The sequence below is a fragment of the Equus caballus genome, chromosome 18 (assembly GCF_041296265.1).
Source record: "Equus caballus isolate H_3958 breed thoroughbred chromosome 18, TB-T2T, whole genome shotgun sequence".
Taxonomy (NCBI): Eukaryota; Metazoa; Chordata; class Mammalia; order Perissodactyla; family Equidae; genus Equus; species Equus caballus.
Window position 1 is genome coordinate 77,127,769 of NC_091701.1, and position 15,108 is coordinate 77,142,876.

The following is a 15,108-nucleotide window of genomic DNA, read 5'->3' on the forward strand; positions in this document are numbered from 1 at the left end:
TGGTGCAAGAGCAATGGCAGGAAAACTGCCGGCTCCTGAGCACAAGTCAAGGCAGTGGCATCAAGGTGTCCGAGCATTCTTCACTGTTGTCCACTCACAGTAGCAAGAGAAAAAAGCCAGATTCACATAAGAATTGTCCTTGATGAAGCAGTAAAAATTATTTATTAAATCTTGCCCCTTGAGTCTTTTCAACATTCTGTGTGATGAAACGGGGAGTGAGCATCATGCACTCCGCTGCAGACTGAGACACATGGTTATGCAGAGGAAAAGCACACGTGCAACGGAGTCGAAATGTTCTCAGGGAACACCATTTTTACTTGAAAGAACGACTAATAGACAAACTACAGTTATCCAGACTTGGATATCTGGCAGACATTTTCTTGAAAATGAATGTAGTGAGCCTGTCTCTTCAGGAAAAATAGCTGGCAGGATTTGCTGCCAGTGACAAAATCAGCTTTCAAGTGAAAATAAGAGTTTTGGAAAACGTGTATTCACTTGTATTGAGAGCCTGAAAGCTTCCTAATGCTAAACGACCTACCTGACGAGACAGGTGGTGATATCAATGCGACTTTAATATATTAAATATATATATCTGGAAGATCTACATAACTTAGTGAACCAGTATCTTCCAAATGACCAATGCCTGATGTTATAATATCACGCATGGGTAAAAGACGCATTCCAAGTAAGACAGACCAATAGATTTTAATGTAACAAAATATAAAAGTTCACTGATAGGGTTTCAGATTCCACATTGCTACAAACCTTAAAGAAACTACAACTTATCCAGTTTTGGTGTAATATCAAAGAATACTCACAAATAACTGAAAAGGCTCTTAAAATACTCTTTACTTTTCCAACTACATATCTGTGTGAGGTTCCATTTTCTTTATACTCTTCAACCAAAACATATATTGTAACAGACAATGTAGGAGCTGATAGGAGAACCCAGCTATCTTCTATTAAGCCATAAATCAGACACTGGCAAAACTGTAAAGCCAAACCATTCTTTTCACTACTTAAAAAAATAGCTATTTTTCATAAAACATATTATTTGTATTAATATGTAATTATTTTTAAATGAATTAAATATTTTCATAATTTCTCAGTTTTGATTTCTAATATAGTAAATATCAATAGATACAACCCACATTAACAAGCGATCTGGAATTCTCAGTGATTTTTAAGAGTGTAAATAAATCCTGAGCCAAAAAGGTTTGCAACCCACTGACTGATCTGATCTCTCTCTGCCCTGTCTATTTATGCAGGCTGGCTAAGAAGTGGAGAGACTCAGAAGATGTTCATCATCTTATATTCAAGATGGAGTACACCCCAAGGAAGATTTAAACAGAGGCAGTCAGCTGACCATACAGTAAGTCAGAATGCAGCAAGTACTAGTGGTTCCCAGACAACATTCAACTGAGCACTTTCTCACCTGTAACTGGACCACCTGCTGAAGTGATGGGTGGAAGGAAGATTCCTGTTATTGGCTTGGACACTGAAGGTTCCTGTTGCACTTGAGGCTCCTGAACCTGAAAAGTGATACCCTCCTCATCATCCTCTTCTAAATCTGAGAGGTGATAGATGGCATCCCTGGGCAACTGGGTAAAGCCTTTCGTGATGACACCTGGTCGTGGGTCAAGAATGGTTCCTAAATGTGGCTGAGCCAGCTGCTGCCAGTGGTGCAGAGTTTGTGACCCTGAATACACAAGACAAAAAAGGAGCATGTTTTACATCTCCCGCAAATACTAAATCTTGAAACAGAAGCTAAAATTATACAAGTAAAAAAGTAATGATAATAATAAAACTACTTATTTGGTCTTAATATTTTGGTAAAATTTGTAAATTAAAGTTCTCTGTGGAAGACTGACAAGATGCTAAAGGTATAAATAATAATCTATTTCAAAAGTTAACTTTAAAAAAGACATCTAAAGTAGCAGTGAAACAAGCCAAGGCAACACTGTTAAAAGGAACTAGGATGCTGAGGCAGTGATGAGAAGGAAGCTATGTGCCTCAGAGGTGGTGCTGTATTTTCGCAGGTGACAAAAATCAATACTCCTTTGCTAAAAAGCCAGGCTCCTAGGTTGGAAGACACCTTGAATTTCAGTATTTTTTTTGCATACTTTCCCACTTGCACCAGATGCAATGTCTAACTATGTCTCAACAGTCATTTCATCCTAACAATGGCAGCTCTGACAAATACCTGCACTTATCATTAATGAATAAAACTAACTTACAGAACCTTTGAGTTTGAGGGGTCCTTACAGATTACCTACTTAAAATTCTGCCTAATGAAGACTCTTTTATGATAATAGCACAGAATCATTTGAAGATTGTCAATATTTTAAAAAAACAAGAAATTTAATTTGAATTCAAGTTCTATCTTAGGAGAGAACAGAAACTGAACTGAAATTAAGAACTGAAAAAAAGAAAAATACAGACACACATAACTCTAAGTAAATGACACTTCTTGGATAAAGAACTCTTTTTTGAAAAGCAAGGTACAGACGAAGTATTACATCTAGATTATTCTTATTTATCTACCATATCCCATTTATCTTACCATAAAAACTGCTGTCAATGATATTCTTTAAGAAAGGACAAGAAAAGATTACTCCTCCCCCCTCACATTTATATTAAAAAACACCAGCAGACGAGAATTGAGGGCCGATGACTTGGAGAATGCAATCTCTTCATACACTGTCCACAAAGTACTACAAGGCACTGTTGCCCCAACAGCAAGATTTAGGGACAATAAAGCTATCTTCTGCACACAGTGCTCTTATAATTACAATACAAATCTCAATTCCAGGGCAAGGAAAGGCCAATAAGCAATGTGGCTTAAAAATGGTCTTCACTGATTTATTACCTTCAAGAGGCTTGACAATTTGTAACTTTTCAGGCATAAAGCCTCGAAGGCAACTGACACTGCTGAGCTCTGTGGTCTCCGACTGGTCAGTGCAGAGAGAGGCAAGGCTCTCAGTGGGGGTGCCACAGCCACTAACCCCTTCCTTCTGGTCAGCCAGAACCTGGATCTTCCGTTCCCACTCTTCAGCAAAGAACTGCTTCTCACTTAAGTAGTTCTGTCGTCGCAGACTGAGGCGATGCAGTGCTGTGGCCACATCACTATCTTCAGACGGTCCTGGCTGACCCACTTTCTCAATGTTCCTATGGGAAAATCACATTCACTGATTAGATCTGTAAGGGTCATGAGCACAACCTAGACCTCTCCTTTCTACAATGGTGAATGTTCAAGAGACTGACCTTAAAAACACAGTATTTTTTCTCAGATACCTGGAATACAGAAAAAGTAACAAGAAACCAGAATCACTAATATTATGTATCATTTTTACACATCATTTCAAGTGACTTCAGATAGGCAAAAATATACTTTATTATTATATGTGTTTCCTAACTTTTCTGTTTTACTTTATGAAACTACAGATATAACTATAAATTCAGCTTAGTCAAAAAAGTAAATATTATATTTCACTGAATCTATCTTACCATTGATTGCAAGAGATACTACTACTTTATGTCATATTAAGGAAAAAAACGCTACCTATTAAACTATGACATGCCATTAGTTGTAAAACATAAACAATTCCAAAAATATTAAAATGTGAAAAAACTTGCTTTGGGCCATGGAATCCTCTAGATTATTGTATTGTAGAACATTTAGAACATGTAGCACATTCTAGAATATTGTAGAATATTTAAAACAACAAGAATGGTAACTACCATATTTTCATAATCTGCAATAAACATTTTTTCACTTCTCAACATTTTTTAAATTGGAGGTATCTTATAACTGATATCAAAAGAAAGAGAAGCCAGCTGAGTTGCAGTTGCTCCTGACTACTATGTGTGAATTTACAGAGATCTGTCTGTTAGATCTTCTCCTAAGGTAATTGTGTACAACGAGGCAGTAGTGACACACCAAGCTACCAAGTGCAGAACCTGTCCACCACAGACCAGGCACTAGAATCAAACCTCAGGGAGATGGATTTCTGCAATAGGAAAGATTTCTCTCAGGTGGCAGACATCTATCTTTCAAAAGCTTTCACCTGACTTTCCAGTAATGCTGTTTAACTTCCAGTTATATGCAATTCAATGAACTGAATGAATGAAAAGCAGAAAAAAATCTAAATTTAAACAGGAAATTAAAAGCAAACTAGTTTTCCTCAAAAGATATTTAAGCTTATTGTTTATCGTAAAGGCACAAAGCAGCTGAGCTTATGAGCACGGTTTACAAGAAGGCATCATCTGAAGCTATGTGTAACTGCCAAGGACCACACAGATTCAAACAAATTTGACTCTGAATGTGAAGAAGATTTAGACACAAACTTTGCCATACCGAAGAAGAGAGTAAGCTCCACTTTGAATACGCTTAATTAAATGTAGCTTTTTCAATCCAGAAACTTTTATGAAATCAGTGATCTGTTTTACAAATAATGATACAGGGCATCATTACTGGATGAAAACCGACAGTTCCAGAGCTTCCCTGGGACAGCACCCAGTAGGGCTGGAATTTGAGTGGGTGAATCCGGTATGTCAATGCACAAGCAACGCAGAATCACTGCCATGATCTGGGTTTCTTACCCTGGAGCGTCCTCTGAGCTGCTGCCCTGGTTCCGGAGTGTTCTGTCCTCTGTTTGCTGTAAACCAGACTCAAAAGGCTTTGCTGTCATGATGACACTTGAACGGTTGGAGCCTGGAATGGGTAGCAGAGCTGGCAATGGGACAGAGTGACCCCGCGTGTCATTGGCAACCCTGACAGTATCAAATACCCGTTTCTGTTGGGCTCTGTCAAAAAAGAAGTGTTCGTTATGCCACTACCGACCACTGGAGTACTCTAGAAAAGAGACACGTATGTGCAGTTCATTAAAAATAAAGCCACCCTGAACAACCTCTAAAGCTTAGGAGAAATTATTAGAAAATAAACTTCAGAACAAGACAACGTTCTTACAACTGTGAGGACTATGAAGAAAAATCTGAATAGTAAGCAGATTTACTACTGAATCTCATAATATTTATCACTGTAGATTGTGGCTTCTTTTTAATTTCCATCCCGACAGTTGAGTGACAACCCTTGTGATCTGTACTTACTTTTGTTTAAAGAGAGAAGATTCCTCATCTAAACTCAGCTTCTTACGCATGGTCCCCTCAATCTCAGCTGCCAGGGATTCCTAAGAAAAAGAGTTTGAGATTCCTATGGTGATTATGTAAGAAGCCCGTCAAGAGAAATGAACTGTTCTTAAATCAATTAACAAAGTCTCCAGAATCCCATATTTTTGCTGTTATAATAAAAGAAAATACAAGAAAATAGTCACAGTCTAAAACACAGGGTTTTCCCAAATGTAACTTTTTTTTTTGAGGAAGATTGGCCCTGAGCTAATATCCAGTCTTCCTCTTTTTGCTTGAGGAACATTGTTGCTGAGTTAACATCCATACCAATCTTCCTCTATTTTATGAGGGATGCTGCCAGTGGTTTGATGAGCAGTGCTAGGTCCACTGGCATGCGAACCTGTGAACCCTGGGCTGCCCAAGGGGAGCGCGCAAACTTAACCACTATGCTACTGGGCCAGCCCCTGGAAATGCAACTTTTCAACAAGAACCAATTACTTTTTCATGATCTATTTTGACAGGAAAACAGTGGAAAAACTCAACATGATCAATAGAAAATATTACATATGCAGAAACGCAAAAATAAAAGGTCTGAAAGGCTATAAACCAACATGTTAACAGTGATTCTGTGGAGGTCAGGATTTGAGGGTACGTAACAATTTCTTTTTGCATAATTTCTAACTTTTCTATAATAAACATGTATAGCTTTTATAATATAGAAAAATCACTAAGAGAAAACTAAGCAAGCTCCCCCTTCCCCTGGTCAGGGGTGAGGATTCAACTAGCATGGGTGGCATGCTCAGTGGGGCTGAGCTGACAATGCCTGGAACTGGAGATAGCACAGTGCGAATTCATGATTTTAAATATACACAGATAGATGAACATAAATAAATGGAAAGACAGATACAGATGTGTTTGTGTGGCTGTATGAATGAACATACATATATTTCCTAGCTTCACCTGCTGAGAGGGCCTGGAAGCAATGATACTCTAGTGGCAAGAGACACAAAGCACCCAGATCTTGGAGTCTAAATATCATTCCTCATTAAAAGTAACCAGAACTCCTTGGAGAAATGGCTGATTCCAGGACTAGGACAGGGAAAGAGCAAGATGAGCATGAAGGAGATCCCACTGCCATATCTGGGACCATTTAAGTATCAAAATAAAAAACAACAATAATGGATTATAACCCATCAACTAAAATAGGAATCCATGAATCCATACTGACACAACTAAATGAAAAAATAAATATATGAGACATAACAGCTCTAACTTACAAAAGAATACCAATTAATAAACCTTGAAAAAAATAATGGAATTAGAAAATCACCATTTGGCAATCATCATAGTAACAGAACTGAGTCAGACATGAACAATCAGTAGGTGCTGAAACCAATGGGCAAAAGTGTGATGAGGAACAGGATATTTAAAAAGTCTCAAAGTATCTCCCCACAAAACATCACTTTGATCACTTGGTTAAGATAGTGTCTGCCAATTTTCATCACCGTAAAGTTAATCAGTCACATGAATTTAATTAACTATTAATTAACATTGATTAACTTAACAGTGGAAAAAATTGGCAGATACTACCTTAACCAAGAGATCAAAGTTAATTAACATCATCAGTAATGGGATAAGTAGACAATGTGCACATCCAGATACAATGTACTGAGAAGAACGTGGCATTATTTCTGCCAAAAATACATTATCTGAATCTAATCATAAGGAAACACCAGACAAACCCAAACTGAAGACATTCCACAAAGGTCATGAAAGACAAGCAAAGACAGAACTGTCCCAGATTGAAACAACCAAATGCAACATATCCTTCAAAGGACACTGTCGAGACAATTGGCAAAATTTAAATGGGCTCTGTGGATGAGATGCAAGTATTGTATCAATGTCAATCTCCTGACGCTGATGGTTGTAGTGTGGTTATATAGGAGAGCATCCTTGTTTTTAGTAAATACACATTCAAGTATTAAGAGGTAACAGAGTGTATCTGGATCTTACTGTTAAATGGTCCAGAAAAAAAAAAGAAAACAATATGGCAAATATAGTAAAATGCTAAAAATAGAGGAATCTAGGTGAAATATAGATGAGAGTTTTTCGTACTATTGTTGGAACCTTATTCTAAGTTTAAAATTATTTTAAAATAAAAAGTTAAAAACCCAAACTTCTGCCCCCATATTCTTCAGAATATCTACTATAATTAATAGCTCAGTCTTTTAAATAATATCACAGGCTTGCATCTAAGTGTTTAAGAACAGAATTGTTAAAAAAACTCTTTGAACCAACATCACAAATTTTTACATAAACTCAGAAGTTTTCATTAATTTAATTCAAAAAACACTGTTTATTGATGAATTAAATAAACATGATGCCTGCCCTCATGGGGCTTACATTCTAACTGGAGTTAAATATACCAAGAAACTCAAGATCTACTGAAAGAGGTTTTAGATGTTCAGAGCACTATTTAAATAAGTGGCATGTGGTGGGCCTAGAGTAAGGATGACCCAAGTTTAAGTAGCTTTATGGTACAGACCTAAACCTAATTGCCTCAGGGTTCAATCGTTATACCATCAGAAACCATATCACTCTCAGGACAATCTAATGTTAAACAAGTTTCCTTAAATATATATCTTTCTTAGCTCCTTACCCCAGAAAAAGCTCCATATGACTGGGAGAAGTAGAGATGAGCAGCAGGGCCAGACCTACTACGAAGTTCCTTTATTTCTTCTTGGGACTCATGTAACATTCCCAGACACTCCATATTCCTGTCTTGTAACTCATGCAACTGAAGGAAAGGATGGTAATTAGTGTACTTTATTGTAGTCTCAAAACAACAATGGGGGGAAAAACCCATGGGGGTAAGTATTAATTTTATCCAGAGGGCTAGCTACCTTTATGAACGTAAGTTCAATATAAAAACTCTGAAACAAACTAAGTAAGGAGAGTATATAGATTTCAAGCTGCCAGAATTAGGGGTGCCTAGGCCAGAATTACACATAAACATGATTTCCTAAAAAATGTGAAATGTAGATGAGACAATCATAACTGTTAATTCAATATTTAATGCTTCATACTCTTAAAAAAACATAGAGGAAGTATAATAGCTGTGGTCAAGTTACGTTTAGCATAATGTTAGATACGTATATTTTTTAAATATCACTCTGAAGTATGTAAATGACAAGATCAAGTCTACAAAGTATTGTATAAGATGTCATGGTGCTTAATCACCCTAAACAAGTAGTTTCTTCTCCCTTGTTGTTTCGGAATCTTCTTTATAGTTAGAAACACAAGCATGGTGAAAGAGCACATAGTTTTCAGAGTACATTTTAACTTCAAAAGTTTCTTCAAGTGTGGGACGTGGACTGGATCATCAGCATCACCAAGGCTGGGGATGCTTATTGAAAATGCAGATTCTAGGCCCTTACTCTAGACCTACTCACTTGGAAACTTTTGGGGATGGCGTCTGGGAATTTCCATTTAAAACTGACTTTGCCAGGTGATTCTTATGTATGTGAAGGAACCACTAAATTACATTTAACACATAGAATTTTTATGTAGATATTTCTCCTGACATTATTTATTAGAATTTATTAGAAATTATCTTATTTTAAAAACTGTTGGGTTAGTTAAAGTAGACTGGTAAAAGAGTCACATATTCCTAAAGAATCTTATAAAAGTTAAGGTTTACCCTGTTAATTAAGAAGGATGCTGTTATGTCATTAGATTTAGAGACAGAATTTTTTAAATGTTTTACTTTTTAGATCTCATAATTTCATCTTAATCTTCTTTTGTTGTATTTGTAAATCTGGTAATCACCTTTAATCATTCTTACTCACAAGATGAAAGAAACCGTCCATCGCCCCCTCCCATATTACACAGGATAAAGAAGATTTCGTTACCTCCATTGTCAGTTGTCTTTGGGCATCTTTGGAAGCTTGTAGGTGAAGTCTCAGTTCTTCCTTCTCAATCACATGCTAACAACATATTCAAAGAGACATGTGAAGACTTCCCTATAAAATATAGGCTACTCTCTCTCTCTTTTTTTTGAGGAAGATTAGCCCTGAGCTAACATCTGCCACCAATCCTCCTCTTTTTGCTGAGGAGAACTGGCCCTGAGCTAACATCTGTGCCCATCTTCCTCTACTTTATCTGTGGGATGCCTGCCACAGCACGGCTTGACAAGCAGTGTGTAGGTCTGCACTCGGGATCCAAACTGGTGAATCCCAGGCTGCCGAAGCGGAACATGCAAACTTAAGTGCTGTGCCACCAGGCCGGCCCCTACTCTCTCTCTTTTTAAGACACCTTAAGAGTGTCTCTCAGGGGTATGGTCTAGAGGCCTATAAAAAGCTAACCTTTCAAAAGCCAAATAAGAGCAATAAAATGGGCATAATACAAAATCCATCAAGATGTTCAGAGGACAACGAACATGAGTCAATAATTCACATCACAACTTTCTGAGGAAAATCTGACTCTACTCCACTGAAAGGATTAGTGACTTGAAAGCAGTTATTCATGATATTTCATGATGAAGACTAAAACAGCAATCACATTAAAGTACTGTAAAAGGGTAGGGACCATGTTCATTCTGCTTAATGTGTCTAGTACTCAGCAGAGTCACCATACTAGGTGAGTGCGTCAACAAACATCTGCTAAACGAATGAATGAACCTACTTCTTTAAGTTTGTGCTGAAGATCTACAATCTGAGACAAGAGAGAGGAGATCTCTTCTTGGTATCGAATCAGTTCATCACTCTTCCCAGACAATTCTTCAGTCATTCTGGACATCTGAGCATTTGTTTCACCTTAGAAACAAAATGAAAATTTAAAAATTAATATAAATGTAGGGTAGGGGTTGGCAAACTATGGTTTATGGGCCAAATCCTGTTTTGTAACAAGCACTGGATTATCACAAATAGATTTTTCTTTAACATCAATTTAAAAAATAACCCCAGATAACCCACAGCAAAAAATAAAGGTTCTTCTGATATAGGCTAATACTGGGAGTTAAACAGGAGGCAATGAAGCTACAAAGAGATGACTCATAAAGGCAAGCAAACTACAGGTTTTGCCTTAATCTTTTTCTTTATGGAGGACAAGAAGGCTGAAAGAAATAGGTGAATTGTACATCTTTGCGAGTGCCAAGACATAATCTCGTTTATGTCTCTGAGAACTCTTCAGGGACATATATAAAATCCACAAGCAATGAAAATTAAACTTAACAAATCTAACAAAGGAACAATTTTGGAATGAACAGCCACAATCTGTTAAAGCTACTGCTAAAGCTACTGAGATGCTTCCGTAGGAGAGAGATTTCCTGGCATACCTAGCAAACTGAGTAGGGCCTCGGAAGCAAGTCTTACAGCCTAGCATTCTGGCGTGCTCATGAAACAGAACCTTTAGAATTCCATTGGGGAAATAAATCTTTATTTCATAATAAAAACATTGAAATCTCGGGGCTGGCTCCGTGGCTGAGTGGTTAAGTTCGCGCCCTCCGCTTTGGCGGCCCAGGATTTCACTGGTTCAAATCCTGGCCGCGGACACGGCACCGCTCATCAAGCCATTGTGAGGCAGCGTCCCACATGCCACAACTGGAAGGACCCACAACTAAAATATACAACTATGTACCGGAGGGCTTTGGGAGAAAAATGAAAAAATAAAATCTTTAAAAAAAAAAAAACCAAAAAAACCCCCCCAAAAAAACATTGACATCTAAACCTAAGTGGCAAAACTATTTCTCAATATCATATAAACTATTTTAACACTGACAGAAAGCTCACAATATTTCAAAGTATGGCAATGAGGAGGCAGGAGACCAGCATCTCGGCTCTTGGGCAAGTCATTTCTTCTTTGTTTTTGAAAGTGTAAAAGGTGGGTAATGATAGTGCTGATGAAGAAGATTCAATTTATGTTCCTTCTGGTTCTCTAATATTCTGTTATTTGAAGGTATCATATTTTGAGGTCTACAGCCCATATGAATTGATATAAAGTTATCATATCTTCTCTTTCAACATAAAAGGCTATACATTTGTAGAAAAATTAAGTGTCTGTCTCTAGTAAAGCTGATCTTTTCCCAACTTATTTATTTATTTATTTTGGTGAGGAAGATTGGCCCTGAGCTAACATCTGTGCCAATCTTCCTCTATTTTGTGTGTGGGACACCACCACAGCATGGCTTGAGTGGTGCATAGGTCCATGCCCAGAATCCAAACCTGTGAACCCCGGGCCACTGAAGTGGAGCACACAGATTTAACCACTACTCCACTGGCCAGGCCCCTCATTTATTTATTTATTTATTATTATTTTTAAAAAAATATTCTGCCTCTCCATTTCTTTTTTTTTTTTTTAAAGATTTTTTTTGGTTTTCTCTCCAAAGCCTCCCGGTACACAGTTAGTATATTCTTCGTTGTGGGTCCTTCTAGTTGTGGCACATGGGACGCTGCCTCAGCGTGGTTTGATGAGCAGTGTCATGTCTGTGCCCAGGATTCGAACCAATGAAACACTGGGCCGCCTGCAGCAGAGCACGTGAACTTAACCACTTGGCCACAGGGCCAGCCCCACATTTATTTATTTTTATGAGGAAGATTGGCCCTGAGCTAAAATCTGTTTGCCAATCATCCTCTTTTTACTTTTTCTTCCTCCCCAAAGCCCCAGTACATAGCTGTATATCCTAGATGTAAGTCCTTCTAGTTCTTCTATGTGGGATGCCATGACAGCATGGCTTGATGAGCGGTGTGTAGGTTCATGCCCAGGATCTGAAGTGGTGAACCCCAGGCCCAACCCAATTTATTGTTTAAAATTATTTTAGTTAACAATACATCAAACTGAACTATATTCCTTCACAGACGCGTAGTTTGCACTTAATAAATACTCTTAAATGTTAGGTTTTATGCCATCATTTGAGCTCTGGCTCTGCCACTCAACAACTTTCTGACTTTGGCAAATCACCTTCCCTACAGGACTATTTCCTCATCAACAAAATAAGAGCTTTGGTTCCTTTCACTCTAACATGCTATAACTGATAGAAGTATAGGTCTTCATTTAATGATGATCGCAATTTGAAATAAAGATATTTCTTAAAAGTACATATAGTACTTTATTTGGAGTTCTAGGCTCAAAGTGATAATCCAAGATTTTCAGTAAGTATTTAAAATTGTTTCTTGAGATGCTTCTATTAAAACTATTGATCTAGTTTCTGAGTTGATGATATCCTACCAAATAATTGTCCAAGGGCTATGAAAGAGAACATGTTAATACTCACGAAGTTCTTTAACACAGTCACTGACAAGCTGTTGTTCCTTCTCTTCATAGGTAATAGTTTCTGTCTTTATGTGACAAGCCTCAAGAAAAAGAAATCAGTAAGTGATAATATCTTCCAATGATTTTATAGTATTAACTAAAAACCTTTCAATTCTCATTTGCAGATAAAAGCTCATTACTTACAAAGGAAAAGAAAAATCCATAAAGCTTCATCAACCATAAAATAAAGATAAGAAAAAGGACATGACAGACATCTCCCCCTTACTCCTTCCAGGGCCTCTGCACATGCCTACTCGTCCCCCTGGCCCCTCCCCTCCACCATACATCTCTGCCTGCTAATAATCCCTAGCCTCCGATAAAATGTCAACTACTTAAATAGGATTTCTTTGATTCTTCCCCATTATACAAGCTCTCAAAACCTTGTAATTTTCCAATATAGTTCTTATCATAGTTGTAATTATTCAGTTATTTGTGTGATATATATTCTACGCTGTGGCTTTCTCTATTTCATCTGTCAGCTTGCTATTATCCATTTTTCAGTGGGATCTAAGTAACACTGGAAGGCATATACATGTGCCTTGGCTGTCACTCCGTCATTGGAATGTCAACAGCAAATCCTTAGTTATGCTATATTTCACTTCAATACTACTTGGACCTAAACTGTATAGCCTTTAAGATAAAGGAAAGTGGGAGTTAGGTTGAATGTACCTTGGATCGAAGAGCCATATTCTCTTCTTCCAGTTCCTTGAGCTTTTCTTGCAGCATGTCCAACTGCAGCAAACCTTGAGATAAGCTAAAGGACTCATTGAACCGAAGTGGAGTAGAACAGCTGGAATCAGTTTCACTCTCTTCAGAAGCAATGGAGACAATTCGAAGTAACTCATCTTTCTTGGACAGCTCATGCTGCAGCTGATTAACCTGCACATTGAAAGAGCTTGATATACAAGATGTTCCTTATTTTGCATTATTTCTATGTAATATAGCTTTTAATTCAGGGAGCAATTGTTTCTCACCATAAAACAAAATCATCAAATCAGGTGCTAAATTTTACTGACAAAAATAACAAGTGCTAAAAAAACCCAAACCTCAGATACTCCCTAAGCTATAACTTTAGAGCAATAACCAACATTATAGCCTTTTCTGTACTATGTGAAAAGAAAAGCCAATTACTGTATTCTATATAATAGGAATATAGGAGGAAAATGTCACATAGGATAATGATGCATTCACAGTTAAAAGCAAAGTAAAACTGAAGAATCTTTAAAGCATCAGAATAGACCCTACCTCAAATTCTCATCCTAAAGGATTGTCCTTTTAAGCTCTTAACTCTACATGACTGCCTAACTTCAGTCCTAGGGAATAAATATTTTCAACACAGCATCAAACGGTATTAAACATAATGTATTTATACAAAATAAATGAAACCTGATAATAACAAATTATAGAAAATTTTAAATGTAACCATGCAAGTTAATAATAAATCAGATATCACTAAAAATATTTATTGCTATGGAATAAATATATTTCATACATTTCTTTTCCTTTTCTCCTTTTGTTTGCATTTCTGCATAAAGATACTTCATTTGGCTATCTATTGTTTGGGTATACATTTTTTAAAAATAAACTTAAGATTACACACGAAGTCTACACAAAGGGGTGAGGATAAAGTGTGGAATCTAAGCAGGGTGGCACAAGTGTTGTAGGTACCGAATACGGGCTTTTATATTGAGTAAGGTGGAATCACATAAGCACTCCTCTGTACACAACATTTTATTTCTCTGGTTAGTTCAATAGTTGCCAACAAAGTCAACGTGTACTGGTCTTATTTTACCTAACTATTGTCATCACTTCAGGGCTACCCAGGAAAACAAATTTCTCCAGTGCCCTAGACCTAATTACTTCATGCTGCAAATACTTGATCAAAGACTTACTTGATCAAAGGCTTGTCCCAATTGCTCCTCCAGGGCTTCATTCTGTTCGGACAAGACATGGTTCCGCTTTAAGAGAGCTTGTCCAATTCGAGCAGCTAGCTCCAGATCGCGATCCCTCTGTTAAAATACAAAATACATCTTTTGAAGTACAAACAAAATTAAATGGTAGTTTAGAAATTTCGCAGTCAATTTTGCTAAACTCAAAAGCAACATCCTAGAAAGTATCGAGTTCCATTTTAATGCCCAGATTCAACAAACAAACACAGGGCCTGGGACACAAGTCGTGTTTAACATATGTTGGTCAAATGAATGACCACCATACTTATAAATCCAAGAGGGCATTTCTTTTCTCCATATCTAGTGAGATTTACTGATCATCCTGTTAATTAGGACACAGCAACCCAACCTTTAAACTCACAACTTTAGAGAATTAGAAAATCAATATAGTCTTTAAAAATGAGGACAGTGCCTGGCACACAGTAAAAGCCCAACAAATATTTGTTGAATGCATTTGTCTATCAAGCGTGGTAATAATACAGCAGGTATGCTGAAAACAGTTCCAATTAGGAAATAGCTTATACGCATTCAGAGCCAGAGGCTTACAGGAAAGCATCATCAAGAGCCCTATTGCCAATTGGTGCAAGAATGATGATGTGAAATAAAATAGGGGATAACAGACTGAAGTTGTGAGCCTACAGGGTTCTGTTTAGAGTACAGAGAAGAGGGGAGCCTCTAACTAAGAAGTCAGTGGTAATGATGCAGGGAGGCCTATAGAAAAGCC

General features: G+C 37.3%; 1 protein-coding gene and 1 long non-coding RNA gene across 17 annotated transcripts in view; one reads left to right on the forward strand and one right to left on the reverse strand.

Moving 5' to 3' along the window:
- Window positions 1-15,108, reverse strand: part of TRAK2 (trafficking kinesin protein 2) — a 61,654-nt gene that overhangs the window by 6,985 nt on the left and 39,561 nt on the right. For 9 of the 16 annotated variants that reach the window (XM_023622352.2, XM_070241601.1, XM_070241603.1 and 6 more), the window contains 11 exons: window positions 14,328-14,444; window positions 13,105-13,314; window positions 12,398-12,476; window positions 9,811-9,941; window positions 9,039-9,113; window positions 7,787-7,924; window positions 5,110-5,189; window positions 4,603-4,806; window positions 3,265-3,294; window positions 2,870-3,168; window positions 1,436-1,699 (listed from right to left, as the gene is read on the reverse strand). In XM_023622352.2, coding sequence (XP_023478120.1) covers window positions 1,436-1,699; window positions 2,870-3,168; window positions 3,265-3,294; window positions 4,603-4,806; window positions 5,110-5,189; window positions 7,787-7,924; window positions 9,039-9,113; window positions 9,811-9,941; window positions 12,398-12,476; window positions 13,105-13,314; window positions 14,328-14,444 — 1,627 coding nt within the window. The remainder of the gene's footprint in view (window positions 1-1,435; window positions 1,700-2,869; window positions 3,169-3,264; window positions 3,295-4,602; window positions 4,807-5,109; window positions 5,190-7,786; window positions 7,925-9,038; window positions 9,114-9,810; window positions 9,942-12,397; window positions 12,477-13,104; window positions 13,315-14,327; window positions 14,445-15,108) is intronic. The other 7 variants (XM_023622353.2, XM_070241608.1, XM_070241607.1 and 4 more) reach the window with 1 other exon arrangement.
- Window positions 3,681-12,853, forward strand: LOC111768798 (uncharacterized). Its single transcript, XR_002801358.2, has 3 exons — window positions 3,681-5,001; window positions 5,649-5,775; window positions 12,561-12,853. It is a non-coding gene; the product is annotated as an uncharacterized lncRNA (long non-coding RNA).